We start from the raw sequence: 27,636 nt of genomic DNA, 5'->3' as shown, positions 1-27,636 counted from the left end.
CATTCCTTGAAAGCTTGATCGCACATTTCATATTAATATAACGACTGTAATTGGTCTAGAGTAAGAAATAACCTCATACAGAATATTGGCTTTATTTTATTGCCACGCATTCTGATGCTAACTATTTACTAGTTCCGCACTGAAGATAGTGCTGAGTGGGGGAAGGAAAATGCCAAAAATGTGTGCACGTCTTTCGTGTGGTAGAGATTTCCATTGCGTTCCAGACATAAATACAGCCCTCGACACTGCATGCAAATCAGGGTAATTAGATGTGGATAGAGAAAAATTATGATCAGTCCTAATTTTCGTGCTAGACCTTTCAGATGCCGAAAACTGTGCTTTCGTGACACCTATTTTCGCGAGTGCGGTGACATTTAATTGCTGCTAGTAATATCATACAAGAATCGTTGTTTATGTTAAATTGTTAACTGTACTAACGCCTTTCTGTCAGTACATTGCGCTCTATGATGATCAGGTATACATTCACCATTTCTTCAGTGTCAAGTCAGCTTATTCTGTCAAAATAATTAGCATATAAAATAAAGCAGTATCTAATTAGAATTGAATTCATTTTTTTCTGATCATAATATTTCACTTTGTCGATAATTGTACATTTTTTCACAGGTTTGACTTTGTTTGTCTTCCACTCGTAAATCCCCGGTATCGGAGAGAGTTTATAAATGGCCCTGCCAAGAATAGACCTGGAGCCCTTACCAGATCTGACATGGTCGTCTCCAGCCAAGGTAAGAATCCTTTTGACGGATGTAGTGAGTGAAGGTTATAGTAACATTTGTGTCATGACAGCAAGCAGATGACCAAGTTAGGACTACGTTTACAACATTTGCCATCACTAGGGCTTACATTTTACTATACCTGCAAAAACTCAAATCATTTAAAGGTCACATGCAACGTAAAAAACAACTTTGCAGATTCTGGTACCTTTCGGTATGCACTTACCGAAACAAATCATAAAAAATGACAAATGAAAAAAAACGCGATGAAAAAAGAGCCCGCGAAATCTGAGTTCAAACGTTTCACTAAATTCCCCCCAGCGCTGGGGGGAAAACTGGTTTCAGCTGCTGTGCTGCGCTGCGTCCATAACGCATGCGCAGTGAATAGGTTCGCGGAGCATGACACAGTATGCATGCCCAGCGTCTGAGGTCGTGAGCAGTAGTCAAATCTTGGTAGTGTACACAAACAAGTAATTAATCTACTCGTTACGTAAAACAACTTGTTGATTGTGGTAAGCAGTCTCTGTCACAGAGAAAGCTCAGTGTCTGGTTTATTCACACCTATATGTCTGTCTGCCTGTCTGCTAAAGACAACATGCAATACACAGGATCAATCATTGACCACGTGCAATTTAAACTTAACACCTATCAGACTATACGACATAAAGAAAATAAGTTGATTTATGACTCGTGCACCCGGGTCCCGGGTCGGCCACATTATGTAATTAGGCACGTGTGATACACATGACATGTTTTTATGTCTGTGGGTTGCAAACAAACTACATTCATTTTTTTCGGATGACTGGATCTGACGGAAACTGGTGCAAACTTTGTCAGTTTCAAGTCCTGCTTTGTACTTGGACGAATGACAGATTCCAGCAACGCAGTAGTTTACCATCTCTACTGACATGATTTTTAATTGGATCGAGCGCAAATTCAGAGAACATGTATTTTCCAAACCCAACATCTCTGTATACATTCTCCATAGATAACGACTTCTTTTCGTGTATATGATTTTGTTTCACAACAGTATTTGAATCCATACTGAAACGACGCATCAAGTACACAAAAAGAAGTTGTTATCCATAAAGAATCTTACATTCTTGTGACTGGCTATACTTCTAAAATGCCCATCAAACAGATCATCTTTCTGTACACACAATGAACCCTCAGCATATCAGCAAATGAACCAGCCAATCGGAAGCCGTCGTTACACTTGAATGCATATCCACCCGCTATGACTGGGTTCGGTCTCCCGAGGGCTTCGTTTCGGGAGAAGTAAGCCCAAGTACAAAATATTGCACTTTTGAACCGCGATTGTACGCTTATAATTTTGTTTATTTGTTTTTTTAAAAGCAGCAATGTATATTATATGTCATGAATAAGTGATAAATGTGTTTTAATTATGTTTGATTTTTTGGTTGCATGTGACCTTTAAGCTTTGTGCTTAACATGTTCGTGTGTGTATGCAGACTGGATCCATTCCCTTTAGGTGCCCAATACCACATGACAATTGGTTAGATGTCGGTGACATTGAGTTAGCAACTGAAACTGATAACCTTTGTAGCTACTGTAAGCTTGGAGTAGTCTTCAGTGGGAATATTCATACTTCTCATCCTCCAACATGCTTAAGAATATGACTTTGTGTTAATGATACTGATAGACCTGTATATATGTATGAATTTGGTCTTGTTGCTGTATGGCTGAAATATGCCAATGCAACGTAAAACACTCTCACTCACTCCCTCAAACAGTGAGTTTATTTGTCATAGGTAATCACTAAATCTTGTTTCCTTTCTAAATAATGGAAAGAGTTCCACCCGTACCCACGTCTTTTTACTTGGAATTCCCCCTTCCCCAGTGTAATATTCCAACACTGAAATAAGTTCATCGATTGCTTTTATACTTGTTTATTGAAAGTATATTTGGGGTCAGGTATGCATGTCAGTTTGTAATTTTGGCTTTTGACTGGGGTGGGGGTATGGGTGGAACTCTTACCCTAAACAATTCCGTGAAGATCCAGGGTAGAATAGGTCAGGTCTTCAGCTTGCCACCAAAAAAGTGACTATCCTTGTCTTAGGAGGTGGCTAATGAAATACGGTAGTCAGGCTTGCTGACATGGTTGACACATGTTATTAGTAATAGATGCTCATGCAGTTGATCACTGGATTGTCTGGTCTAGACTCTGTTATTTACAGACTGACGCTGTATAGCTGGAATATTGCTGAGTACAGCCTTAAACTAACTCACTCTAAATAATTAAGATATTTTGTATAAATTGTTTTTTTTGAAGATATCCTTAGTTTCATTTTGTATTAATACCACCAGTATTTGCGTCAACGCAGAAACCTGCATTTTTCATGCCCCAAAATAATAAAAACATGCAAAAGATATTTTGCGTGCATGTTTTTGATGTGTAGATTCTGATCTACATATTTTTAAAAGTTACTTAAAACAACAACCTTTAAAAAAACAAGAAATTATTAAATGATTTCTGAATACTGATCAGCAAGTTTAGTTATACCATATTAAAGAAAGGATATAAATAGTAAATTTGTATTTCATTCTTAATATCTTGTGTGAGGTTGGTACCAAGAATGAAGTATTGATGAATGTTATCTCCTTCCAGACTGGAGCAGCCTGATCGTTGGGAAAGTATCGCCATGGTTACAGAATGATTCCAACATAGATACCGTGAGAAAGAATTCTGATGCAGTAAGTTATTTATGAAGCATTTGTCTAAAACAGACAAATGATTGTTCTTTCCAAAACTGGGCATATTTCTGGTGATTTTGATACTTCAAAACTTGTGAGGTCTTTGAACAGATCCAGTTGAGAATTGATCTTAATACAACCCATGCTTGTAACTTGTATAGATGACACCACATAACTGGATTAGTGCTGAGTGCAACATGAAAACCCTAACAGAACAATCTTTCTAGTCATCTCTCGGTGCATCCTTGGCAAGAGCAGACAAGCTGTGTAAACAGTCATAATCTCATTGTCTTCTGTTTTCAGGGTGAACTATTCGTCTTGGCCATCACAATTTGTTGTGCATAGTTGCATCTCTTGACCACGGCAGGAACTTCATTTATGAAAGCCTCATTTGCACTGTTTTAAGGGTTTATGTTTCTTTGTATTGGTTAAATCGTTTGTTCGTCATGCTGATGACACCCATGGTTACAATGTGTGAAGCCCATTTCTGGTGTCCATTGGTGATATTGCCGATATATTGCTAAAAGCAGCGTAAAACTAAACTCACATACTCAACACCATGCCATGACTTGTTCGTTTCACCTGTGGTTGATAACCAAGGCCAACATAACGTCATGTCTTTGTCCCATATTTTGCTGCCACACAGTGACTTTACTGAACTGCCATGAAAACATCATTATACCCAACTCACTGACGCATTCTGTTTCCAGGCTCTTAAGCAAGAGCTTAAATACGCTGCTCATCTCGGGATGCCGGCTATCATGGTGCCGCTGAAGAGTCGAAACATTCTCAACCTGGCGCGCTGCCTCAACGAACACATGCTTGGCAGCTACTTCCAGCAGGTACCGCAACAATTTAGTATAGGCAGGGGCAGTGGGGTAGCCTAGTGGTTGAAGCGTTTGATCTTCACCCTGCGAAGATCCGGGTACAATTCCCCATGTAGGTACAGTGTGAAGCCCATTTCTGGTGTCCCCTGTTGTGGTTTTGCTGGAATATTCCTAGGTGTAAAGTCCAAGCACTCACTCACAGGAGTTGTAGGTTATGACCTTAGAATGCAACGTCAGGTAAATGCACAGAGACGATTTAAGGGTTGCAGTTATGATCAGCTTTGGTAGAGGGTTTCATTAAAGATGAGATCTTTTGTGATGGAGTTTTGTTTACAGAATTTTTAAAAATGAAGTACCAATTTTTGGTGACAGTTTTGGGAGTTGTCAAAATTGTTATCAGCTGTAATGCATGAAGGAAAAATTATCAAAAAAATGTTCAATTCTTTTTGAGAAGAAGTCCTCTATGGGGTACATATAAGCATTTAAATGTCCACTTGAAATCCTGCGACAGTTAAATTATTAAATACAATGTTTAGAAAACAAAAAACTTGTTTTTGTCTTGTGAGACCACCCATACAGGGCCTCGCTGGGTCCCATATAGCCAAGAGCAAGTAACTCTAACCATCAACCACACACCTCATTATTCCTGCTGTCATTCTGTTGAACAGTCTCTTCCCACAGTGGTTACTTGTCACATCTGCCTACGTAACCTCTGTTCTAATATGACCCTTTCATGGTGCGAGTGTTCAAGACTCGTGATTGGAGGCAATCGGATTTAGTTGTGCAATCAGGGACCTTGTTTCAAAAGCGATAGTTCGAAAGATCTCAGTAATTTCCGGATGCATCGTGAAAACTAGAACCTCTTCCTGAGCGCGATACTCAAATGTTTCTTCTAGACAGAACTCAGTCATGCCATTTTTTGTTTCTCCACACTGCTTGCATTTGTCAAGTTGAATCTAGGTCGATGTAACACATGTTCTGATGGGACAGAAAAAAAGGCGATAAATCTGCTGCCATTTTTTGCCGCTAGGTTCAGAGGTTCGTAGGAAGATATGACAAGTAACCTCTGTGGGAAGAGAATGTCTGTTGAATAGACGTGTGTGGTTTTTGTTTTGAGTTTGCTCTCCTACAGACGATATAGTGAGTGTATGAGAGTCTCAGTCTGTATGTATGGTTTCTTTCTTTATGCATGGGTGTTAGATCGACGTCATATATTTATATTCTGATTCATCTTTTGTTGTAACTTTGCCGTGGGTTCTCTGTTTACAGCCTTGTGTCAGGCAATATGGCGGACCATGTGCTCGTGGTGTTTGCTCTGGGTGGCTTGTAGTAGGATGTTCATCTATTATGTTTGCTTTATTAGTGGTAGACTTGCCTAAATTTTCTCTTTATTGCAGCGAATTTGTGGTAAGTCGTTGAGTAATTTTGATAGTGTGTTCATTTTGTATCCCTCAGCTTTACTCACTGGTATGTACACGCATGTGCGGCTACCTATTTTCTGCTTTGCATTTCATGTGTAGTATTTGAACGGCTGTAGCTTGTAGCATTTAAATATCGCCCATGCGTTTTATTTCTTGCTATTTACTTGTTTGCATATGGTTGCTGCTTCACAGTTCCTGCTAGTAGTAGTAACACTGGTGTGATTCTGTTTGTTGCAGTTTAAGCTGTGTGTGTTGTGCAGTGCCACTCTACTGCCACAGGAAGGTCATAACGTGTACCTCTGGTGTTGGTGACCAAGGTTCTGTTTTTTACCTGTTTATTTGCGCCTCCTGCACATTCTTTCAGGCATGCAGATTTTATGTTTTTCACTAATCTGCTTCAGGGGTAATATTTCAAGAAAAGTTTCTTAGGAAATTCCTAAGTCTTCTTTGGGTGATGCGAGTCTGAGGATGAGACCCACACAGCAAGCTTTAGCTGGGGTCCCACTCAGAGAGCTATGGGAAATTTCTCATGATGCCAAAGTGGTTGATTCCTCATTACCACTGGTGGACAGACATGAGGGGCTTCCCCTGGAGACGCTGTCGCTTTCAGTCCAGCCAGATACATCCATCCCTGATCAGGGAAATGTTCGTGATCTCTTGACAATGAAGTCATAACCTGTACATTAATATGCTACATTTGACAGCAGTCAGGTTGGTGTTCGATCCCATCTCGGCCAGACATTCACACTCTGGAAGGGGTGCCATACCCGAATCCCAAATTCACCAGGTGGCTTGGTTCCTGTCAGGTCAATCCCGTAGACCCGCGAAATCCCTCTAGCAGCTGCAGACATAATTCTGGCTTTGAGGCTGGATTCATCTCATGTTCACCATGTTGATAGGTGGGGCGCATGGGTGTGCAGATACAGGGATTTCAGTATCCCTATTGTTTAGTTCACTATTTCCACATTACACATGACTGCTTCAGCGGCGATCCAGCGTACCTTGAAATTGCCAATTATTCTTATTTGGCAGTCTGGTCTTGACTTTTCAAGCATGTCGTCTCTCTCACTTCACTTGTTGTTGTGGCAGATGGCTTCATTTGTGGTGGTGAGCTCTGGTAGAAGGGTCTGGGCATTGACCCAACACTGACAGTAGTTTATACTCATCATATTCATGTTTGCTTCCGAGATACCTATCTTCTCAGATCGACATTGTTTCCACATGATTGCTCCTATCAAACCTTCATCTCTTACTTAGGATTCTTTTGATTGCTAACCTATTGGAGTGACCATATCAAAGGATAGAAAGGAATCTGTACGGGCACCCGTTTGTTCTGTTAGGTGGCGGGAATACTGGGGAGTCTGCTTTATCTCATTGGCTTGTTTCTGTAATTATTCTCTTTCAGTGCTAAGGTTCACCTTCCCACGAGGGGTTGATGGCAGACTTGGTAGGTCAGATGCCGCCTTGTTGGCAGTGCACAATGGCACTGCTCAGTGATGAGGTCAGTTTTGTTGCTCTTTGAGCCGGCAGAACGCTGCCACCCTGTCCAAGTAAATAACTGGCCATTGATATTGGTTCTGTGTTCAGTGTCGATATGGTTCATGTGACTGCATTGTGTAAGCCTTCCACCCATTTGTTTTGGTTCGGATTTGAATGTACTTGCGTCCCTTACATTGTCTTCATGGCTAGAGTGGGTGGGGTTGATTTTGAACAAAACCCACTTATGTACTATTAACCGGTCTTAAGACAAAGTACACACGCACACGCACACGCACACGCACACATGCACACACACACACACACACATATGCACACACACATACACACACATGGGTCTCTGTTCGGAATGCCTCTTGGAGGAGCCACATTTCACGTGACCAGTCGATACATTTTTCGCTATTACACTTTTTGCCACTCAGAAGATTTTTTCCCCTCTTCCTGAGACTTGGATATTTTTTTGATTAATCATCACTTCAGCTTATGGTGGTTTACACTTACCCTCCTTGTGCCGAGAGTGTTTGATGGGGTTGTTTTATTATGCTTTTCACTCGTATACTGACGTTTATACTCACTCAATTTCCTCAGAAAGTTTTTAGTGATGCTAATAATTTCTCTGGGTTTTATTGAAGTGACTAGGTAAGAGTAATTTTCTATTTCTGTATCGGTTGAAGATTTCACTCCACCACAGGTTTAGTTGTTGCCAGACAGAATGCCACTACTGGCTAAAAATGTTTGGGAGTCTGTCTTATGCTTATATGTACACCGAGGAGGACTTCTTCTGAAAAAGAATTGTACAAACCTGTAGAGGTTATGAATTCTTTGAAGAAAGTCCTCCTTGGGGTATTGCTACCTGCCTCCCTTCAATTCTTGCTGATATGTTCAGAATGAAAAGTGAGGTGCACAGTTGACAACAAGAGGTACCTGCTCTTGGCTGTAGGGGGTCTGGTAGGGGTGGTGTCACAAGACAAAAAAGGTTTTTTGTTTTGTAAATATTTTATTGAAAAATATAGTTACAATTGTCATAGGATTTAAAATGGACATACAGATGCTTATATGTACCCCAAAGAGTACTTTCTTCAAAGATTTTTTTTTCTAACCTCTACAGGTTTGTATGAATTATTTTAAAAAGAAACAGTGGTGAGAGTAGAAGAGGTAAGAGAAGGGGTGAATGACTGATGGGGTTTTATCCTGTTACTTATGTAAGTTTCAAGAGAATTAGCACAACAGTTTTCAGCTTACAGCATCTTCATACTGTTTAAGCAGCAGACATGAAATAAAGGCTGACAGACCATTATATGTTTTGTATGGATGTCTGATATAACAGGATCATTGTGGCATTTGTTAAAGCATCTGTTTTACAGAAATTTGTGATGAATCATTCTGAATTACATTGACTTGATCAGGTTGTTGCCATGGTACTGTAATGGCATTTCTTTCCATGTTGTAGCAGTTCTGGATGCAGGTACCCCTAGTGGCTCCATGGGACCAGAGAGATGATGTGGTTGAAGGACTAGATGGTGGAGATTCCCCTACTGAAGATACATGGGAGTGGTATGACACCTTGTTACTCCTGGGACCATGAAGTAGGCTTAAAGAAACCTTCTTACCTCTGTGACCATACAGTAGGCTTAAAGACACCTTTTTACTCCTGGGACCGTGAAGTAGGCTTAAAGAAACCTTCTTACCTCTGTGACCATACAGTAGGCTTAAAGACACCTTTTTACTCCTGGGACCATGAAGTAGGCTTAAAGAAACCTTCTTACCTCTGTGACCATACAGTAGGCTTAAAGACACCTTTTTACTCCTGGGACCGTGAAGTAGGCTTAAAGAAACCTTCTTACCTCTGTGACCATACAGTAGGCTTAAAGACACCTTTTTACTCCTGGGACCATGAAGTAGGCTTAAAGAAACCTTCTTACCTCTGTGACCATACAGTAGGCTTAAGGACACCTTGTTACTGCTGTGACCTTAAAGTAGGCTCAAAGAAACCCTATAACCCTTGTGATCATAGTGTGGGCTGACAGACATCCTTGTGCCTCTGTGATCAAAGAGTAGGCTTAAAGAAACCTTGTTACCCCTGTGACCTTAAAGTAGGCTCAAAGAAACCTTGTTACTCCTGTGACCATAGTGTGGGCTGACAGACATCCTGGTGCCTCTGTGATCAAAGAGTAGGCTTAAAGAAACCTTGTTACCCCTGTGACCTTAAAGTAGGCTTAAGGACACCTTGTTAACCCTGTGACCATAGAGTAGGCTTAAAGACTAATCTGTAGCCTGCGAGTAGTCTGGAAGACACTTTGTTACCCCCACTTCACTTCCAGTTAGCCTATTGACGGCTTTGACTTTGAAATCAGAGATAAATCCATCAGCTGTATACATCTGTATTTAACAGGTGGCATCTGTTTCGTACCCTGTGTGACTCCAACAAGAGACTGGGCATTTGTCTGGAGATGACCGCTGACCTACCCAGTGAGAGTGTCCTTGAGAGGTGGCTCTCCGAACCCATCAAAACAGTCAGCATATCCACCAGCCTCTTCCTGACCAACAAGAAAGGCTATCCAGTTCTTTCAAAGGCTCACCAGTCCTTTCTTAGGAGGCTATTCAAGGTACAATGACACAAATAACTTTACAACACCATAGCCTCTTTTCTTGACACATTCAAAGGAGTTTTCACATTTGCTGTGGATGGAACCTTGCTTATTGGCCGATCTTGGACACAAATACAATAGTGCACCTATTGAATACTGTGAAAAGGTGTACACCATAAAAGTCATGTCTTTTAAGTAGCCAGCTGATTGACCTTAGGCAGGGTGGTGCGTTGGTATGATTTTTGAGAAGGAATAGTGAATGGGTTAGCCTACAAAAATGATAGGAAATGCGGTTACATTAAAATGAGAATGTTACTTGGATAAATGTGTGTAAAGATATCATGACTTTCCTAGAGGAACATGCTTATCAGTCAGTCTGTTTCAAGGTCTCTGAGTTCCTTGTAAGTTTGGCAGCCAGTTCCAAATGTAAACAATGAAAGCCATGACATTATAATTTAGTGGATGTTTGAAAGATGTTTGAATGTTTGTGCATGAAATCGGTTTGTGTGTTTGCAGTTGGATGTACAGCTGATTCTGACTGGTGTGGACCGACACCCAGACAAGGGCATCCGGGCATACCAGCAGTATCTGGACCATCTCTGGCAGGTCAGGACACGTGTACCTTGTTTTGTATCATATAGCTGAGATACCATGTTTTTTCCCATGGTGAACTATTGTACCATTTTTGTTTGTATCTTGATGAGGTGTCATCTCTGTGAGGTGCTTAGAAGGTGAGGTGTTTTGGTGCATTGGTACATTGTAGTTCAGTGTGGTACAAAACATTGTAAAACATCAACATGGTACAAAAAAGTTGGTACAGAAGTTGTTCAGTACTAAAAGTCAGCTGTCCTTGTTGTTTGATGCACTGTTTAGTAAGAAATGTTTAATTTAAACTGGATTACAAAATATGTGTTCTTGATAGTGATTAGAGAGTTATAAGTTCATTTCGAATTTTTCCCAGTAGAAGCAGTGCAAGTTTATGTCCCTGGTCGAGCCTGGATCATGTTGTGGTTCCAGTCTCCTCCCCCACCCCCAAATTATTATGATAATGAAAATCAGCATGATTCTGTTGTTACTGAACCTGATGCCTTTCTTTGTGCTCAGAACCAGACTCCTCCAGATGCTATCAGCCAGTTTGCCAAGGGATATGAGGACTATCTCCAGTCTCCACTGCAGGTAGGTAGGAAGATGAAAAACGCTCTTTAAACAAGGAACTATCCTTCTGTTTCTGGAATCCCTTGAAGATCCGGGTCAGAATTAATCTTCAGTAGTCCATGCTTGAAGCAAGAGGCGACTAATGGGATTGGGTGTCAGGATTGCTGTCTTGGTTGACACACTTCATCATGACCCAGTTGCTTAGATGAATGCTCATGCTGTTGATCACTGTATTGTCTTGTCTAGACTCAATTGTTTACAGACCACTATCATACAGCTGGCATATTGTGCTGCGTTAAACAACAAACCAACCAACCATCTATTTCTGATAACGAAAATGGAATGACAAATAATATGTCTCCCTGCATTGAAAATCTCCCAGTATTCCATGTCTGGGCCCTGGAGGAAGCCATGACATATCAGAGTTCTCATTGTGATAGTGTATCTCTCAGTGTCTATTGGAAGTGTTAATGTGCGATTTGTAAGTTAAAATAATCTAAAGAACTCCCAAGTGAATCGTAAGAGCTCGCTATTGAGGATAAAGATGTAAAAGTGCCATTTAGCTGGCAGTTTGTCATCTTGACTCAAGAAGTTGCTCTTGCTGTCAGCCATTGGTTTTCCTTGTCCAGATGTGTTTTGTATCTATAGACTGACTTTATATACCTGGAAATTCACTGATTTCTGTGAGGAATATATTCACCCATGTTTTCACTTTTTTCCAGCCACTGATGGACAACCTGGAATCTCAAACATACGAAATCTTTGAGAAAGACCCGATAAAATACTCACAATATCAAAAGGTGAGACATTTACTATACACCCCCTGCTTTTGTTCTGTAAGTCAATTTTCTGTGAATAAGTGCAAAATTTCTGGTGTGCAATTATCAGCTGAACATTATCCATTGCGGTATTCAGTACTCGATTGTCACCATGATTCAGCTGGTTTTATGGCTTACTGTGGGATTAATTAAGGCTCCATTAACATGGTTGCCCACTCATACTGGCTGCTAGATTTTGTAAATGGAGACCTGTGTTCCAATGTTCAAAACAACGTTAGCTAAGATCAACCTTAGGCACTAAGGTTAGAGTTAACTAACTTAAGGAAAAGACACGCCTGTTGCACAAAACAACCTTAGGGCAACCTTAACTGGGACTCCAACCTTAACCGTAACCTTAACTAAGACTGAACTCTTCAGCACAGGAGTGATGGAGGCATCCCCAGTTACCACGGGAATTCAGCGTGTCCACTTGACTTTTTCTGTCTCTGTACACCTTCTGCTTCTTCAAACTTCTCTCAGTCTTGTTGTATATAAAAAAAAGCAGCCGCCATATTCCCTTCTCAACCCTAGAGACGCTAAGGTTGAGTTGGACCAACTTTAGTTCTCAGCCTTAACTTAATGTTAACCTTAAGTTTGTTTCGTGCAACGGGAGGCTAACCTTAGTATAGGTCTAAGGTTGTAATCTTAGAGATAAGGTTGACCTTAAGAGATAAGGTTGTTTTGCACAACGGAGCACTGGACTCATTTTACGAATATGAAGAAGAGGAATGTGGTATAAGACTTCTGAGAACTAAATTCACCAATACATACAGGGAGAATGTTCTTGATTTACACTTGATCCTTATTAGTTAGAATGCATTCCTTGCTCATTCGTGTATTATCCTGTGTTTGTCTTGTAGCATATTGATATGATTTACGCTTGATCCTTATCAGTTTGAATGCATTCCTTGCTCATTCGTGTATTGTCCTGTGTTTGCCTTGTAGCACATTGATATGATTTACGCTTGATCCTTATCAGGTTGAATGCATTCCTTGCTCATTCCTGTATTGTCCTGTTTTTGTCTTGTAGGATATTGATATGATTTATGTAAACAATGTGACACTAATTACATTTTCCATTTCAGGCAATATATTATGCATTACTGGACAAAATTAAACCTGATGAAAAGGACACAAAAAGTGTGTAAGTATCCAACATTTCATGATATGAAGTAATAAGGAATAAAAAGCATTTAAGATCACCATTGGGCGGTAGCCTAGTGGTTAAAGTGTTCGCTCATCACACTGAAGTCCCGGGCTCAGTACATGGGTACAGTGTATGGCCCATTTCTGGTGGTGTCCTTAGTCATGATATTCTTTCCCTATTGCTAAAAGCGGCATAACACTAAAATTTTAGTCCCACAAGGTCCCCATATTTACAATGCCAAAAGTTTGTGATAGGATGTTCTGATGATAGTCTTCATAAAGTCAATGTTTTGTGTAAATGAGCAAAATGAATCCTGAAGAGAGTTTATGTCACTGTGTGACATATAATGAGGTTTAATCGTGACAAACCTAAGACCCACCTCAAAAAAGATTAGAATGTGTGTCTTGGATGCATGTCATTGTATGCAGTTAGATAGATTGATGCTCATGATATTAGCCATTGGATTGTCAAGGTCAGACTTGATTATATTTCACATTGCTGGAATGTTATTGTAATGTAATGGTTCAGTTCCACAAAACCTGCCTTAGTGTTAGGATTCATGAAAATTTCTGTGATAATATGGGACACTGGGAAAGGCACAGGATGTCATTAACTAGAAGAGGCTATAAATATGCTGCTGTTTCAGGATTGTGATGGTGGTAGGTGCAGGACGAGGTCCGCTGGTCCGGGCAGCCATTGCAGCAGCATCACAGGCAGACAGGAAGATCAAGAAGCTGTATGCTGTGGAGAAAAATCCCAATGCTGTTGTTACGTTAGTAGGCATTTGTTGACTTTCCACCCACTAAGATTTGGTGACTAACAGGATGGGGTGACTAGGGGTGGTTATGCTCACTGAATTAGTTGACACAGGTCATTGTATCCCAGTCAAGCAGATCAGTGCTTTTGCTGTTGATCACTGGATTGTCTGATCTAGAGTCGCTTATTTACAGACTGCTGCCATATAGCTGGAATATTGCTGAGTGTGGTGTAAAACTAAACTCAATCACGTTTAAGGTCATGTCTACCTTGTGGTGCGACAGGACAGCAGCCCTGGAGCTGTCTGAATCAAGCTACCAAATACGATCACCCATTCAAGGACTGTTTGTGACCAACTTTGCATGACTTCAGCTGATTTGTGACCTAGGCTGTGTGCAGGGGACCACACACCACCACAAAATACGAGGGGAAGTCAATATGTTCATAGAACTCGATATAAAACAGAACACAATGGTTGTGATATTGGTTTTATTTTTCAATATAGTCTCCCTGAACCTCGATGCATTTTGCCCATTTGTCTTTGAGACTGTCTATGCCCTTGAAATAGAAGTCTTCAGATTGGTCCCTCAGCCACGCCTCTGTTGTTGCCTTGAGGTCATCATCATTGGCAAATCTTGTTCCACGCAAGTGAGATTTCAAATTGCGAAACAGATAGTAGTCGCTGGGGGCCAGATCTGGACTGTATGGGGGATGGTTTAGTTGTTCGAAGCCACATTGTTGAAGAGAAGCTTGTGCAACACGGCTCTTGTGGACTGGTGCATTGTCGTGGAGAAGCATGACTCCAGCTGTCAACTTCCCACGCCTCTTCTCTTTGATGGCCGCTCTCAATCTTTTCAACAAGTCAGCATAGTAAGCCCCTGTGATTGTAGTTTTAGGTGGTTTATAGTCTATGAGAATCACACCCTTTGAATCCCAGAAAACGGTTGCCATGATCTTGCCAGCAGAAGGTTGTGTTTTGAACTTCTTGGGTGCAGGAGAATGCTTGTGCTTCCACTGCATGGATTCTTGTTTGGTTTCGGGATCCCAGTGATGAATCCAGGTTTCATCCCCAGTAACCAGACGAGCATGAAAGTTATCAGGATCAGCGTTGTAGATGTCCAACAGCTCACGACTGGATTCAACTCTCTGGTGACGATCATGTGCATTTAGGTTACGAGGGACCCATCTTGCGGATACCTTGGACATGTGCAGGTGTTCATGGATCACTGTGCAAACACTTCCATGTGAAATGCCACACTCTGAAGCTATCTCGTCCACCTTTATTCTCCGATCGGACATAATTAAGCGTTGGATCCAGGCAATTGTATCTTCTGTAATGGCTTCAGAAGGTCTTCCTGACCGTGGGTCATCTTCCAAGGAGCTGCGACCTCGCTTAAACTCAGCTGACCATTTTGCCACAGTGGAATATTGAGGGGCTTCCTCGCCATACACATTGATCATGCGTTTGTGGATTTCGGTTGCATTCACACCTTCTTTAGTGAGAAACTTGATAACTGCACGAAACTCAGTTTTGGAGGTTTCCATGATTTGTGCAGGGTAATCGTCTTTTAAAGGCTCTAACTCTCAAGTAAATGCTCGAGGAAGGTTGGGTATCAGTATACAGAGTCACAGATGAATCAACTCAATAATGACACCAATGACAACATCACCAAGGATATATCAGCACCCACTTCTATGAACTTATTGACTTCCCCTCGTATATACCAAATTTGTTTATACTGTTTTAATGTTTATACTGTTTTAGTGTGCCTGGTTTCCTAACCAAATTTGTGTGTACAATGTGTGAAACCAATTTCTGATCAAGTCTCCGAGGTTTTGGTAGACAATTTAAGTGGGGAGGGATTTCCCGACCATGATGGTTTTATATTGTCTACCAAAACCTTGGAGAAGTGTTTGATGAGTAATTACAGTGTAGATGATCATTTAATGAAGCTACATAACAATAACTGAAACGTGCATAAAATCAATTTAATGACAGTAATTAGATAATTCAGCCCTACTTCCAGGCGGTAGAGCGTCTGCCTACAAATCGAGATTTGCAGTTCCAGTCTTGCTTGGGAAATAATTTGTTGTTTTTTGTTAGATTGGAGAACCTGAAGGATGAGATGTGGGGGGAACAGGTGGATGTCATCTCGTGTGACATGAGATTCTGGGAGGCCCCAGAGCAGACCGACATCCTCGTCAGTGAACTCCTAGGGTCTTTTGGTGATAATGAGTTGTCCCCAGAATGTCTGGATGGGGCACAGAGATTCCTCAAAGGTGGGTCGCCATAGGGATTGATTATAATGTTACTTGATGAGTGTGACTTGATGCGGTCACAGACAGAGATCATCACTCCCTTCGTGAAGTGTAGACACTTGTGTTATGAACAAGTCGTATATGTGGTTTGGATATTCTCATGAAAGTACAGGTGGTGGGGTAGCCAAGTGGTTAAAGTGGTGTCTCGTCATACCAAAGAACTGGGTGCGATTCCCAAAATGGGTACAATGTGTGAAGCCTGTTCCTTGTGTCCCATCATGACATTGCTGATATATTGCTAAGACCATACTCACTTACTCATGATACACATACACTTAAATACCATTACTGCTTGACAAGTATTTGATGAGCAACGACCTGACAAATGACCCCAATTTACATATATGGGAACACCCTACAGAACATTCCATTTGAGACGAGAGGAAAACAAGTTGTTCACTTTCCTTGTGCGAATTGTGTTTTGATAGATATATCATACCACTGGACACGTCTTAAATAAAAGTGGTTTTGAGGTCATGACATGGTCAGCTTGTATTGCACATGCTTAATCACAGATCTACCTCATGTACCTGTGGCAACCAAGTGTATTGATCTACATTCCCTGCCCCACCTACTTGTCACAAACATGTTTACTACACAGGGTCATCTAATACGTGTCAAGCAGTCATGCATTAATGTTTTCAAAGCATCAATCTGTCACTTCCTGCTGCAGAATAATACTAATGATACCTACTTTCAATCTGAACTGAATATGTACAATGATGTCGTGTTTAATTAACGTTAATGCTTTTCACTCTCTAAACTGAAAACACCATGCCTTCATGCCAAGTCATCTTAGGTTTTTCAAATAAATATTTAAAAATTACACTCCTTTTTTATTGTCTGTTTGTCAATTTAGGATAGGTGACATGTTCCAGATGTATTGTGTCTTTTCTTCTTGGTTTACGGTTTACGTTGATATTGTCCTGTACAGATGGTGTCTATGGGCAAAAATACTGAATTGTTACATTGTTGTTCAGACGATGGGATCAGCATCCCCTGCAAGTATACCTCCTACCTGGCTCCCATCCAGTCGGCTAAACTCTACAACGAGGTGCGACAGTGTAAGGAAAAGGACAAGGGGCCAGAGGTTTGTCACTCAGTCTTGGACATATATGATTTCGGAATACAGTCAAACTCTGTTGAATTTGATTGGACCTATCTAAATAGTTTGAGTTAGATAACATTTGACATAGGCACAGGGGGCTAGCATGGTGATTAACTTTAAAGCTTTTGCTGTTATACTGAATACCTGGGTTCGATTTCGCACACTGGCAGAGTGTGAAGGCCATGTCTTGTGTCCCCTGCCATGATGTTACTGGAATATTGTAAAAGTGGTGTAAACCTCAACTCTCCCACACACGCAGAGTGATGACTGAATATGCAGGGGTTAAATTTTTACTTCAAGTTCGACACACAACAGTGTTTGGCTGTACATTGTTCCAGATTCAGATAACCGGTATCACTGTATTTATTCATCAAGCTCAGAGATGCTGTTCACCTGTTTGTGATTGAGGACCCAGATTTTCGAAGCTCTCTTATCGCTAAGATAGTCATATGTTAATGTTAATGTTACTGTATGGCACTTATGACTATCTTAGGACTAAGAGAGCTTCGAAAATCTAGGCCCAGGTTAGAATAGTTCCCCAGCAGTGTGCAAAATAACCACTGGCCTCTAAGTCTATGGCTGTTAAAATTCTAGTTGAGCTAGAAAATATCCATTGTCAGTGGCCTGACTGACTAGTAAATTTTTGAGGGGTTATTTTGTAAATATATTACTCTCTCTGACTTGTAAGACGCTTTTTACTCAAGAAAGATAATGGTCTGATAAAAATGTTCATCATTTTAGCAGTTTAATGAGGAAACCTGTGCCATGCTGGTAATATGTTATTCTCATCTATTTTAATAATCTTTTGCTTAGTTTACACATTCAAACTTCAGGCTAGTGAATTACTTTGTTGGCCTGCAATTTCCATGCATAGCTAGCCCAACTGGCTAACAAAATTTGGAAACTGTTTCCACGATTGTCTTTTGTACTGTATTGTTTGTCATTGGAGATGAATAATTACTTACAATACAACTAGATATTTGTATAGCGCCGATATCCAGTTAGTTCAACTGCTCAAGGGCGCTTTTTTCCCCCTCGATCATTGGATGTCCATAACAACGGCACATCGTATTTTCAATCTCAACTCCCTGGGGATCATACAACTCTTGCAGCCTTACCAGGCACACCGAATTAATGTGGCTTTCCCATCCTTACGAGGTGCCCATTCATAGCTAGGTGGACTGGGACACATAGTCACAGTACTTTGTTACTTGGTTGACTGTGCCATCTAACCCACAGGAATATTGTTGGCATAAAACAATATTATGATGTTATATATTTTACAGAATACGTACAGTATGCAGGGTGTTACATCAGAAAGTGACATATGGCTGTTGATGTCATATATTTACTATTCTAAAGTAAGAGTAACCATAGTGCTTCAGTAGATCGTAGTCGATGTGATATATGACAGAATGTGTACAGTGTAGTGTGTTTGTGTAATGGTCATTGTATTATGTCCACTTGCAGGCCCCGTTTGAGATGCCGTATGTTGTCCGCCTTCACAACTGCCAGCTGCTGGCTGAACCACAAAAAGTGTTCACTTTTGTCCATCCCAACAAAGGTAGGTGTTTTATGTGCCAAAATGCCCTTTGGAATGGTTAGTCTGTGATCAATCTGTTTTCTCACCCCTTAGCGATCCTGATAAGAATTCTTTTCCAGCAACCCTTGCTTGTTGTAAGAGGTGACTAACAGGATTGGGTGGTCAGGTTAGTTGACTTGGTTGATACATCATATCCCAACTGCGTAGATTGATACTCATGATGTTGATCACAAGATTGTCTGGTCTGGACTTGACTGTTTACAGAAGACTGCCATGTAGCTGGCATATGTACTGAGTATGGCTTCAAATAAGAATACAACATCAGAAACATGATGTTTATTGTCATAATGCAAAAAAATGACATTAATGACTAAAGTCGAACCCCGTTTATCCGGACGTTCTGGTTTCACTCGAAAATCGTCCAGATAGCGAGACGTCCGGTTAACTGGATCAAACAACCAAACCATGAAAATTAAGTGAAAGCTAAAAATAAGGCATGTACGTATATCAATAAATCAACAGTAAGTAGTAATAATAGTGAATCTTCTGATGGCAAGTTTTGAAAAACATATGACGAATGTTGACGAAAAGTTTTTATTTTGCCAGTTGCATTTTCTTTTGTAAATGTTAAATGCCCTAAAAACATACGACATCGGGTCGAACTTATGCTGTCTGCAGAAAGTAAACTTCTGGACGGGATCACGTGACTTAGATTATGTGGCAGGCTATTTTTAACTTGCGTTGTGACAGACAGCAGGGGTCGATTTATAAGTGTTATATACAGTACAATTACTGTGTAGTTTCCCTTAATCCTACTTAACGTGTTTTTTTAACTATTCAGATGTTCTCACACGCGCCAAATCCTAATGAACAACCCGATTGACATGTGTCACTAGTGTTTTGATGGCTAATTGATCAATTCACACCAAATGCCTTCCGATAGATTAAGAATGAAATCATATAGTCGTGCGGCAAACGGTATTGACGTGACACATACACATTCCACAGATCTCTCCATTTGGATAACTAGATAATTTACAATGGAAATCTGTGGGAATGGTTTGAAAATTCGCTGTCAGGGTCCGGGAGCGCACAGTCCGGTTAAGCGAGGACAGTTAATGAACGTAAGTTACTTTTCACATAAAAATTGTCCGGAAGGCAGGGTTTCCGGATATGTGGGATCCGGGTAAACGGGGTTTGACTGTACACTCGACCGTCTTCCATGGCAGTCAGGAACTGGAACAAGCTTCACACTCACACTATCAGATATATATCAAAGTGTGGATTCTAGTTCTTTAATAATGATTAAATCTTAATGTGATACAGTCATATATTGATGCTTGATAGTAATTCTAGCCAGTTATTTCTTTCAGATGAAGTAATAGACAACTCTAGGTACAAAAGTTTAGACTTCTCTATTGCCAATGACTGTGTCCTACACGGGTTTGCTGGCTACTTCGACTGTGTCCTGTTTGGGCATGTTACATTAAGTAAGTAGACATATTTATGGTTTGTCATTGGTAGGGTCTCAGATGTCAGTATAATTATGTTCAGTTAGCTTGCTATGAATGACTTTTCCCCTCTTCAGTACAGATCTTCAGATACAGAGCAGGGAAATCCTGAGATTCACAAAACGTGCATACTGTATAGTGACAGGTGTATTGGGACAAACTGACCCAATAAAACCTAGAACAGCTGTTTCTTTCTGTTCAGTGGGTCCCATGAAGATCAGGGATAGAACTGGTCCTCAGTAAACCATGCTTGTCGTAAGAGGTGACTAAATGGATCAGGTGGTCAGGCATGTTGACATTGTCATTGGATCCTTGTTGCGTAGATCCATGCTCAAGCTGTCGATCACTGGATTGTCCTGTCAAGACTCGGCTGTAATATTACCAGCCAATCAAAGTGCCATACCAACCAACCAAATTCGCGTCAGTACCTTCGTGTAACTTAATTGATAGAGCTGTCTGACTGGGGCACTTGGTTGACGGTTTGTTGCTCACAATATCAAACAGTGGACTGCCTGATTGCTATCCAGTGTATGATGGTTATGTGGTTCCCCTGTGTTCTTGTGCTGTAGGTATAGTTCCGGCTACACACTCCCCTGGGATGTTCAGTTGGTTCCCTATACTCTTCCCCATCAAGGTAAGACTCCTCCCAAATGTCCACTATGTACATGCTAGCAAGTTAACCTGAATTCAGAAATCATGATTGAACTTATTCGCGTTATTGGATATTAAGGGTTCATGTCAGCCTTTGTTGTCATGCTCGTTGTCTAGAGTAGTAAATTGTGCTTAGGACAAGTGAAAATCCAGTTTGGGGTCATTCTGATTGAGAAGTAACAAAATACTGAACCAATCTTCAGTGAATTGAGTTGTGTTACAAGAGCTTAATTAAATTAAGAGAAAGTGTAAAAAGTGAATTGATTTTTCTGCCACCAAAAGACCCTCTGAACTAGTCTGAAAAAGATCAATTTCTTAGGCTGCATGAAAAATTAATCGGTTTAAATGAGAGGTAATTTGACTTATTGCCCACTGTGAAATTACTTGAGTGTTGGTATCAGAGTTGTGAAACCTTACTTGAAGACATAAGAAAGAAATTATTTTTATTCTCCTCCAATATATTCTTCAGCGGCCGCTCCTGCTAAGGAAGGAAAGTCAGGTTGTCCTTGACATTTGGCGGTTGTGCACAGACAAAAACGTGTGGTACGAGTGGGCTGTTCAGGAACCAATCGCTCTCTCTATACACAATCCCAAGGGGCGCTCCTACACCATAGGGCTGTAGAAGACTGCAGAAATGACAGATACTCAACACAAAGGAGTGATCCATGCTGTGGGGCTCCAGAAGATCGAAGAAATAGCAGATACACAACCTTGAGTGCTCCCAGAATTTAGGACTAAAGAAGCCTGGATCTGTGGTATATGCACAACATCCATCTTCTATATCACCAGGGCAAGAATTTACACCAAATCTACAGTAACTCCTGTGGTTCTTGTGATCGCAAATTACCAACCAGTCAAATGTCAACATAAGGGAAAGGGAGGTATCTTGTACTCAGAAATCAAAGCCCTAGCCAGTTTTGCTGATGGAAATCAAGGGCGAGTAATTGGTGACTGGAAAAACCACAGGAATGGGTGTATCAGTTAATGCAGGTTTACTGAAAAGCAAGCCTTGTTGATATAGAAGGTGACACAACTTCTTGGGGTGTTCTATACTTATTGAACACCTTACTGGTGCTGTGGCAGACAATATTGAAAACTACCCCGTTCCCTCCGAGAATCCTAACTTGTATTGTTAAATTGTTGTTTGTTTTGGGAGTTGGTGTCTGCATCTGAAAGTCTTACTTGTTTTTAATAAATGCCAAGAACAGGTAACATATGGCATAATTTTCAAAAGTTAAGGCTTCCAAATTTTCCCGCGTTGGTTATATATAATCATGTTCGCAAGTATGCAATTCTGCTTTTGACTCAAAAGAATTTGGACAGATAGATTGCATACTCCAAAAATTTAACACAAGCATGTCGAGATGCAATAAAAATTCATGGTGGCTTTGACTCAAGGTAAGTAATGGAAACCTTATGTCCAGGTATGACATGGTGAAATAGAATTCCTATTCACTGTAACATCAGAGCATTATTGCATGCCTTTGTGGTGCACTACCACATTCGAGTTTCTTTTGTTTTTCAGTCATTTTGCTGAAAATAACTTTCCAAATTTCACTTTCCAACCCAATTTGTTAACAGCTTTGTATACCCTTTAGCCTTTTTGGCACAATTTGAATGTTTTGGAAAAAAACCACATGCTACAATCTTTCATTCTGAAGTAGACATTTTTTGTATTTGATAATGAAGATTTAACATGACATCCATACATCTGACTTATGAAAACCACTTTGTTGAGGTTGAACATATGTTGACAGTGACTTCTTTCCACTGTTGAAACATGTTCAGATATACATGTACCTGTATGTTCTTTGTGAAAAGCATTTTGTGTGTTACATGGACATTACATTTGACATATATAAAATATCAAATTAGTTTCATTTATGATTTCATTGAAGAATGAAGTTTTGAATATGGTTGAATTATTTAAGGGTCTTATGCAGTTTTAGTTTATGAATGTTGGTTAGGCCAGACCAATTTTTATTTCTTGTTTTACATATCCGCCGATCATAATTTTTCAAGAATAAGAGAAAATTGTTGTAAGTTTTCCCTGCTCTAAAAATCAAATCCTAATGTTTGTATTAGCCAAAAATGTAAACTTACAAGAAAGTGTTTATTTGATTGGTATTGATTGGTTTTTTTGAGTGGCTGTACACTTTATTAATTGCCAAAAGTATAATACTTTTAAAATTTAGAAGGAATTACTTTGACTTACGATATTTTTATATTTTTTCTTGCCTGCCTTTAGGACACAAAATCTGTAAAACAAAAATTAAAATTGGTCTGGTCTTATAATCAGTAATAATTCAACAGAAACCCCATTTCAAGAACATTTATGTTCGTTTAGTCTTTATGTACTTTGACATAGTATGAAATAAAAACAGTAAAATGTTTTCAGAAAATTTGACCTTTGTTTCAGTTATAGATTTCTTTCAATCAATTGAAAAAAAATTTAAGAATCTCATTTTTGTTCCATTGGTGATCCATTCAGTGAACTGCAACCTTGCCCATGCTTGATAGTTTCACTTTAATTGTAACTGTCTACATAACAGGGTTTCCTCTAGCATGTCAATAAAGCTGGACTCTCTGAACTGAAATTTCATCCTATGATTGAAAATTATCTCCTATATATCCTTAAAACGTAAAAAGTCTCATTGTTTATTGTAAGAAATCAATTAAATTACTTCATCCCCCATGCCTTTTGCATTTGTTTGAGTTGTAATATAAGTCTCATGAGGCACTTCTCTCAGTACTTAGCTGTTTCTGTTTATGTGTGTCAACTTGCGATATGCAAGATGGTGCCCAGATTACTTCCACTACCAGATTTCCAGTGACAAGCATATATTCAAGAACCAGATCTAGTTCCAAATTGCGTGACCACCAGACTTTTACTAGACTGAACCAAGTGTACGTTGTTGGTCACAAGATGTACTTAGTTCTCGTGAGGTGCCGTGACTTGCCGGCATTATGTACTGTTCCTATCTGTGTGCTATGCTGAGTGGTATTATAGGGTCTGCCATGCAATGCAACCACTGTGACCTCATTGCCATGTCAAGTACTTCACTTGTATTACTGCCCTTTCTTTAAACAGTGTATCTTTATTTAGACTGTATTCACTTTAACACGAGCCATGTGATTACGAAGAATAAAGTTCAGGTATTTAAGATGTGTGGAATAAAAAGTTTGTTGTTTGTATTGTGAAAGAAGAATGAGTTTAGTGGCTGCATACGTATATTGCAGCAATCTACATAATTGAGTCTGGACAAGACAATCCAGTGATCAACAGCATGAGCATCGATCTGTTCTTTTGGGAATTGATGCCATGTGTCAACCAAGTCAGCGAGCCTGACCACCCGATGCCGTTAATCACCTCTTACGACAGGCATAGTCGACTTTTATGGCAAGCATGGGTTGCTGAAGGCCTATTCTACCCCGGGTGGACCTTCACGGGTCCATTGCAGAGCGTGACGTTAAACAATAATAATAATAATACCCCAGGCCTTCATTGGTTATGATTGCTGTTAAAAAGGCTGGGCAAGCTGTCCATGCCATCTAAATATAAAGCTTTGCAACCTATTGGGCTTACATGAAAATATTGATTGTGCCTGATGAGAGGTGAACATGATCATTTTGACCAGCGTGCTGACTGAGTTGATCATTGTCATTGTATCTGTATTGTCTAGATTGATGATCTTGTAAACACTGGATTTCCTTATCCAGACTCGGTCACAGCCGAAAAAATCAGTAAACAATCAACAATACATAAATTAACCGAAAATCAGTAATGAAGTAGACATGTGGAAATATGGACATAGTCTGAAAAGATATATTTTCTGAACAACTTTGAAATAAGCGACATCTTGATGGAACAGGGAGACCATGCCAAAAGGTTGTTGCTGACGATGTTGGAGGTGTTGATTTTTGTCTTTGGCACTGTGGTGTAGCCAAGTGGTTAAAGCGTTCACTCATCACGTCGAAGATCTGTACTCTGTTTTCCACTTGGGTACATTTGATACCCATTTCTGATAAACTCTGCCATGATGTGGCCAGAATATTGCCGAAAGTGGTGTAAAACCATATTAACTCTCGCTTCAGCAGTTGCAAGTTTCTCATTCCACAACCAAACTTACTGCTTCCAAGGCCTAGATTTTCGAAGCTCTCTTAGTGCTAAGACAGTCATAAGTGCCATGCATTAACATTAACTTATAACAGAGCTTTGAAAATGTATGTCCAGGTCAATAATACGAACATCCTAGTGATAGCATCACTTTGTCATTCGTGAAGGTCCCGGGGTAGAATAGGCCTTCAGCAACCCATGCTTGCCATAAAAGGCGGCTCAGCTTGTCGTAAGAGGCGACTAACGGGATCGGGTGGTCAGACTCGCTGACTTGGTTGACGCGTGTCATCGGTTCCCAATTGCGCAGATCGATGCTCATGTTGTTGTTGATCACTGGATTGTCTGGTCCAGACTCGATTATTTACAGACCGCCGCCATATAGCTGGAATATTGCTGAGTGCGACGTAAAACTAAACTCACTCACTCACTCACTCATGCCAAAATGTTCCACAGTATAACCATAAAAGCATACGTACAATCAACCTTTACTTGCAGGTTGGGTTTAAAGGAGATATATACATAACACAAAATCGGCATCTGTTCAACCCGGCAAGTTGTCAACACCTGCATAAAGTCTGTCCCCATTGTGGCTCGTACATTTATCATCAGCTCTACAATCCAGCACATTGTCTAAACTGGATTATTTCTTCAGTCCCGACGAGTGCCGGTTTAGACAGCTTCCACTGTATACTTATTTACTGACAGAAAAATTCCTGAGTGATCTTTGGTTCTCTAAAAAGCACCAACCATCTGCTCTAATACCACAATATCGTAATCTGAGCCATGGCAGAGTTGGGGTAGTACCAGTAGTGAGACACCAGCTGTTTTGCTTGGTTTTCCTGGTGATCAGGCTTGCATGACATGTCATCGTACCTCAGTTGCATAGATCGATGCTCATGATCATCACTGGATCTTCTGGTCCACACTTCATTATTCACAGACTGTCACCATATTGCTGAATGTGGTGTTTAACTCAAAAAACCATGCATTCAACAAGCTGACAATACTATCATTACAACTTTGACATGGTTCACTAATTGTTACGAGGGAGGAGTGCACAGAAAGATATAGCCAGGTGTGCGAGAAAGGATGGAGATGGCACTGCACAGATTATTGAATCAATAACACCTGTCTGTCCCTTTCTCTGCACTTCTCTCTTGTGACCAGCAGTGAACGGTCAATATTTTAAAGGTAGTTTGTTAAACAACTTTATTTTTAGGACAAATTCTGCAAAAACATCACAGTTGGTTTGATGTTTCACTAAGCATTTTATGTTTATTTCTTTTCGAGTTGGCCCACCTTTGAGCCAAATGGACTATAACTGTATACAAGTAATGTCAAGGATTGTCAACTTAATATATGTATGGATGGCAAGCTGAACAAGAAGCAGGTCCTGAACATTCATCACTTTGATCGTTGAACATGGATACAATGCTGGCAAGTCCTGAAGCATAATAAGGATGTAGAAAATGGTGAGTATTGTTTTACACATTTAGCAATACTCCAGCAATATCACAGATGGGCACCCCAGATGTGGGCTTCACACTTTGTACCCATGTTGGGACTCGAACCCTGGTATTCAGCAAGACAAGCAAACTCTTTATTCACAAGGCTATCCCACTACCATGATGATGATGATGATGATGATGATGATGTATCCATGAGGGAAATGTGATAAAAGACAAACTCAGATGTGGCATAAATCCTTTTAATGTATAGCTACTACTAAATATATATTCAGTTTTGCATTTTTAACATCAACAATATTGCACATGGGACATGCACCATTTGACATTAAACAGGAATATCCATTATTCAACAGGTGTAAGAGGGCATTTTCAATTGCAGACTAAACAATAGATTAACTATATATATCACAATTTATGCAATAAAGAACATAAAAATATCTTATTCTATGACTATCACAGAGGAATGTTCATGCTCCTGTAAAGGAAGAATATGAAGAAAGATTTATTGTTTGTTACATGAGAAAGATGTAAATCTTACAGGTCAGATAAAATTGATTGACTCAATCTTAATGTTCTAAAATATTTTGAATTTATTATGAAAGACAGATTAACATCTAAACATGTTTAAAATCTGACAATTATGCGACAAATTTGGGTTCAGTACCAATAGTTTGGTACCACTATTGTCTGTCATCGAATGTGTGAATTCATTACCCTTCATCATCAATATTATCTCAAAATTATACAGCATCACTAATCCTGGCTCTTTATTCTGTTTCTTTTAAATTACTTATGAAAATTCTTTGTAAAGGATGTTACAGAATTTATTCTATTTTGATAGATAATCAATCTAAGTATGTTTTCCCCCTAATTTCCACCTTGGGAGACTTGGGTTGTCAGAATTGATTCACTATTTCTTTAAAGGGTCTTCCCTGTTCCAGACAGGGAAAAAACCTTCAAAATAGAGGCATAGACAAATAGCTGCCAAAACTTTACAAGCATGGACAGGAAAGATATTGTTTGAACAGGATTATTATGCCACCTTCACAGAAGACAGTTACACAATTTTGTCTGAATCAAAATCTGAATTAATTCATTAACATCAAGCACCCTCAACCTTTAGAATATGAAAGTGCAGTGTTAGTTTGTGTCAAAGGACATCAGAACATCTCTAGTTCATTCAAGCTTGACAAACAGGTCAAATCGGCGCCCAAGATATTCTTGGTTATGATCTTTAAAAAAATCTCTCCAGTATTCTTCATG

General features: G+C 39.9%; 1 protein-coding gene across 2 annotated transcripts; it reads left to right on the top strand.

Annotated features, from left to right (window-relative positions):
- Positions 1-129: 129 nt before the first annotated feature.
- On the top strand, positions 130-23,968 carry LOC137259078 (protein arginine N-methyltransferase 5-like). Of its 2 annotated transcripts, none has more exons than XM_067796794.1 (17): positions 130-261; positions 625-743; positions 3,361-3,446; positions 4,157-4,288; positions 8,642-8,745; positions 9,584-9,797; positions 10,296-10,385; positions 10,884-10,955; positions 11,657-11,734; positions 12,838-12,896; positions 13,546-13,671; positions 15,760-15,935; positions 16,955-17,064; positions 18,553-18,646; positions 19,999-20,115; positions 20,706-20,770; positions 21,257-23,968. In XM_067796794.1, the coding sequence occupies exons 1-17, from the start codon at positions 170-172 to the stop codon at positions 21,407-21,409; spliced, it is 1,887 nt and encodes a 628-aa protein (XP_067652895.1). In that variant the 5' UTR covers positions 130-169; the 3' UTR covers positions 21,410-23,968. The 2 variants fall into 2 exon arrangements, with proteins under 2 accessions (XP_067652895.1, XP_067652894.1); XM_067796793.1 differs by having other exon boundaries at positions 145-261; positions 8,645-8,745.
- Positions 23,969-27,636: the final 3,668 nt, after the last annotated feature.

The sequence above is a fragment of the Haliotis asinina genome, chromosome 12 (assembly GCF_037392515.1).
Source record: "Haliotis asinina isolate JCU_RB_2024 chromosome 12, JCU_Hal_asi_v2, whole genome shotgun sequence".
In the NCBI taxonomy this organism is placed as follows: Eukaryota; Metazoa; Mollusca; class Gastropoda; order Lepetellida; family Haliotidae; genus Haliotis; species Haliotis asinina.
Note: the sequence above shows the minus strand (reverse complement) of the source record. Positions and strands in the feature narration are given on the sequence as shown.